The following is a 2,500-nucleotide window of genomic DNA, read 5'->3' as shown; positions in this document are numbered from 1 at the left end:
ATTTATCTTGAAAACATAGATGGCATTAGAAATTGACAAAGTTTTGTAATGGAGTGGTTCTTTATTTGATAAATTGGATAAATATTGAAAATGCCTTCATGTGATTCTTCCCACTCTCTAATACCCAAATATGTAGAAATTATACTAGGGAAAATATGGGGTAAAATGTGATTCATTTACAGAATTGGTTGAAATATAGTCAAATGCATGAGAAATCTATTGATATCAATAATATTGTGATCAGTCATGCAATTGTATTCTGAATGTTTATCATTAATTGTACTAATACACCTGCACATCTGCCACAAACCTGTGGCTGACCTCTGTGATTGTTGGTGCTCCAACAAATACCAGTAAACCTCTACTAATGGTACTAGCCATGACAGAGTTTGTAGACTTCCATGTTATCATCAAATATGGAATGTTCCTAAACTCGTTCAAGCGAGAACATGCGTGTTGAAGTTTGCTGGCTTTTGCTGCAGCACTAGCGGTGGGGGGAGAGTGGTGATGCTTAACTTTGTGGCACCATTAGGTAAGATTTTAGATTATGATCATTTTGTCAGAGATAACTGGCACTTCAGAGTGAATTTAGATAAAATATAATAAACATAATTTCAGTAATGTCAGTCAATAGAATTACCAGTAAAAGGGAGAAGTACCCAGAGGCATATTTATATACTTATATAGACATACACATATAGCTAAACATATAGATAGATAGATATAGCTATATATATATATATATATATATATATATATATATATATATATATATATATATATATATGTATGTATGTATTAAGTAATTTTCCATTTTATGTATATGTAACAAATATGCTGACTAATTGGTATTCTCCAGCACACATTCAACCACATTCAAAATCAATAAAAATATTGTAAAACTGAAAGTGATTTTGTTTTTTCAGAGCAGCACAGAAGCGTCGTAGTGATATGACCCCAGAGGAGCTGGCAGCCCTGGAGAGAGAGGAATTTGCAACAGGTCCCTTGCGTATTCTTAATGAGTCTGTTCAGAACAACACCCAGGTTAGTTATGAAAGCCTTTGTTATACTTGATTATTTGCTGCGAGAAGAGAGATGTGGATTGATAATTCATATGATGTATTACCTATATGATAAAGTTAGAGGTTCAGCTACACAAAAAGAGGTGATTTTTATACTGTGATATGAAGTTTGTTTGCCACAAAAAATATAACTGTTACTACAAAAGTTGATATTATCAAAGAGGAGAGAGGAAAAATTGGGAACCAATATAATTGTGACAGTTTTGAAATTTTGTGGTGATGTTGCATTTGATCTTCTATTTTGGTTTATTGTCAGATGATCTTGGTGAGATCGTATCATTGTGGCAGTGCTCTGTATTTTGTAACGTTGCTCATAGTACAATGTAAGTTTGTTCTCGCTGCTAAGAATTCTTAACCTCTTTTAGGTATTGATCAACTGCAGAAACAACAAGAAGCTTCTTGGACGTGTGAAAGCTTTTGACCGGCACTTCAACATGGTGCTAGAGCAGGTGACAGAGATCTGGATGGAACAGCCAAAGACAGCCAAGGGACAGAAGAAAGCAAAGGCAGTTAACCGAGAAAGGTTGGTAGCGGGAGAAAAGATGCCTGGTATCTTCCTGAGCAGGGAAACAATTGTGATTCAAGTGAAGGGGTTGGTTATGATTTAAGGTTTCTTTCTATTTATTTTAATGAGAGTTTGATAATAGTTCATTGGTTAACTCCATAGCAACAGTTAATGCCTTCCAGCATCATAGCAAACTGCTCGATCTGTGGAGTGTGGTTGTATGCCACAGCGACACGTCAAAGCTTTTATTTATTTTCTTCACCAGTCAGTAATGGGTTAAGTTACAGATAATGAAGAGGGCTCGAGGAAATTCCAGTACATCTATTGTCAGTGAATACTATAAGTAATATGCAAGTTTTATGAAGCAATTTTTGCATTTTCAGTATGAAGCCGACTTCAAGTATTTGGCATTTTACAGTTTAACTTCCTGAGTTCCTAATTAGGCCTAGTGGAAGTAGATAAGCTGGTAGTTCTCCTTATCCTCTACCCACTACTGTTCTTCTTCCTCTTCCTCCTTCCTTCTTCTTTCTTCGTCTCTTTTTCCTCCTCCTCCTCCTCCTCTTCCTCCTCCTCTTTCCACCACCTCTTCCTGATCTTCTCTGTCTTCCTGTTTCTCTCTTCTCCACCTCTTCCTGTTCCTCATTGTTTTCCTTCTCCTCTTCCTCCTGCTCCTCTTTCAATTCTTCTCCCTTCTGTTTCTCCTCCTCCTCCTCCACCTTTTCCTCTTCCTTTCCTCCTCCTTCTCTTCTTCATCTGCTCTACCTCAACTTTTACCTCCTCCTCTTCCTCTCACACTTTGATATCCTATCTCTACCTCCTTTTCATCAACCTTTACCTCTCCCTCCTCCTCCCCATCTTACCCTTCCTTTTCTATCCCTCCCTTCCCTTGCACCACCTCCACACTTCTTCCTCG

The 2,500-nt window shown here is 37.4% G+C and overlaps 1 protein-coding gene across 3 annotated transcripts in view; it reads left to right on the top strand.

Annotated features, from left to right (window-relative positions):
* The window catches only part of LOC125039753 (small nuclear ribonucleoprotein Sm D2-like), a 4,982-nt gene that overhangs the window by 1,761 nt on the left and 721 nt on the right, over positions 1 to 2,500 (top strand). For 2 of the 3 annotated variants that reach the window (XM_047633999.1, XM_047634000.1), the window contains exons 2-3: positions 927 to 1,044; positions 1,448 to 1,605. In XM_047633999.1, the coding sequence (XP_047489955.1) occupies positions 927 to 1,044; positions 1,448 to 1,605 (276 nt within the window). Of the gene's footprint in view, positions 1 to 926; positions 1,045 to 1,447; positions 1,606 to 2,500 lie in introns of those variants that run through there. The other variant, XR_007116144.1, reaches the window with a different exon arrangement.

Source organism: Penaeus chinensis, chromosome 27, assembly GCF_019202785.1.
Source record: "Penaeus chinensis breed Huanghai No. 1 chromosome 27, ASM1920278v2, whole genome shotgun sequence".
Lineage (NCBI taxonomy): Eukaryota > Metazoa > Arthropoda > Malacostraca > Decapoda > Penaeidae > Penaeus > Penaeus chinensis.
Note: the sequence above shows the minus strand (reverse complement) of the source record. Positions and strands in the feature narration are given on the sequence as shown.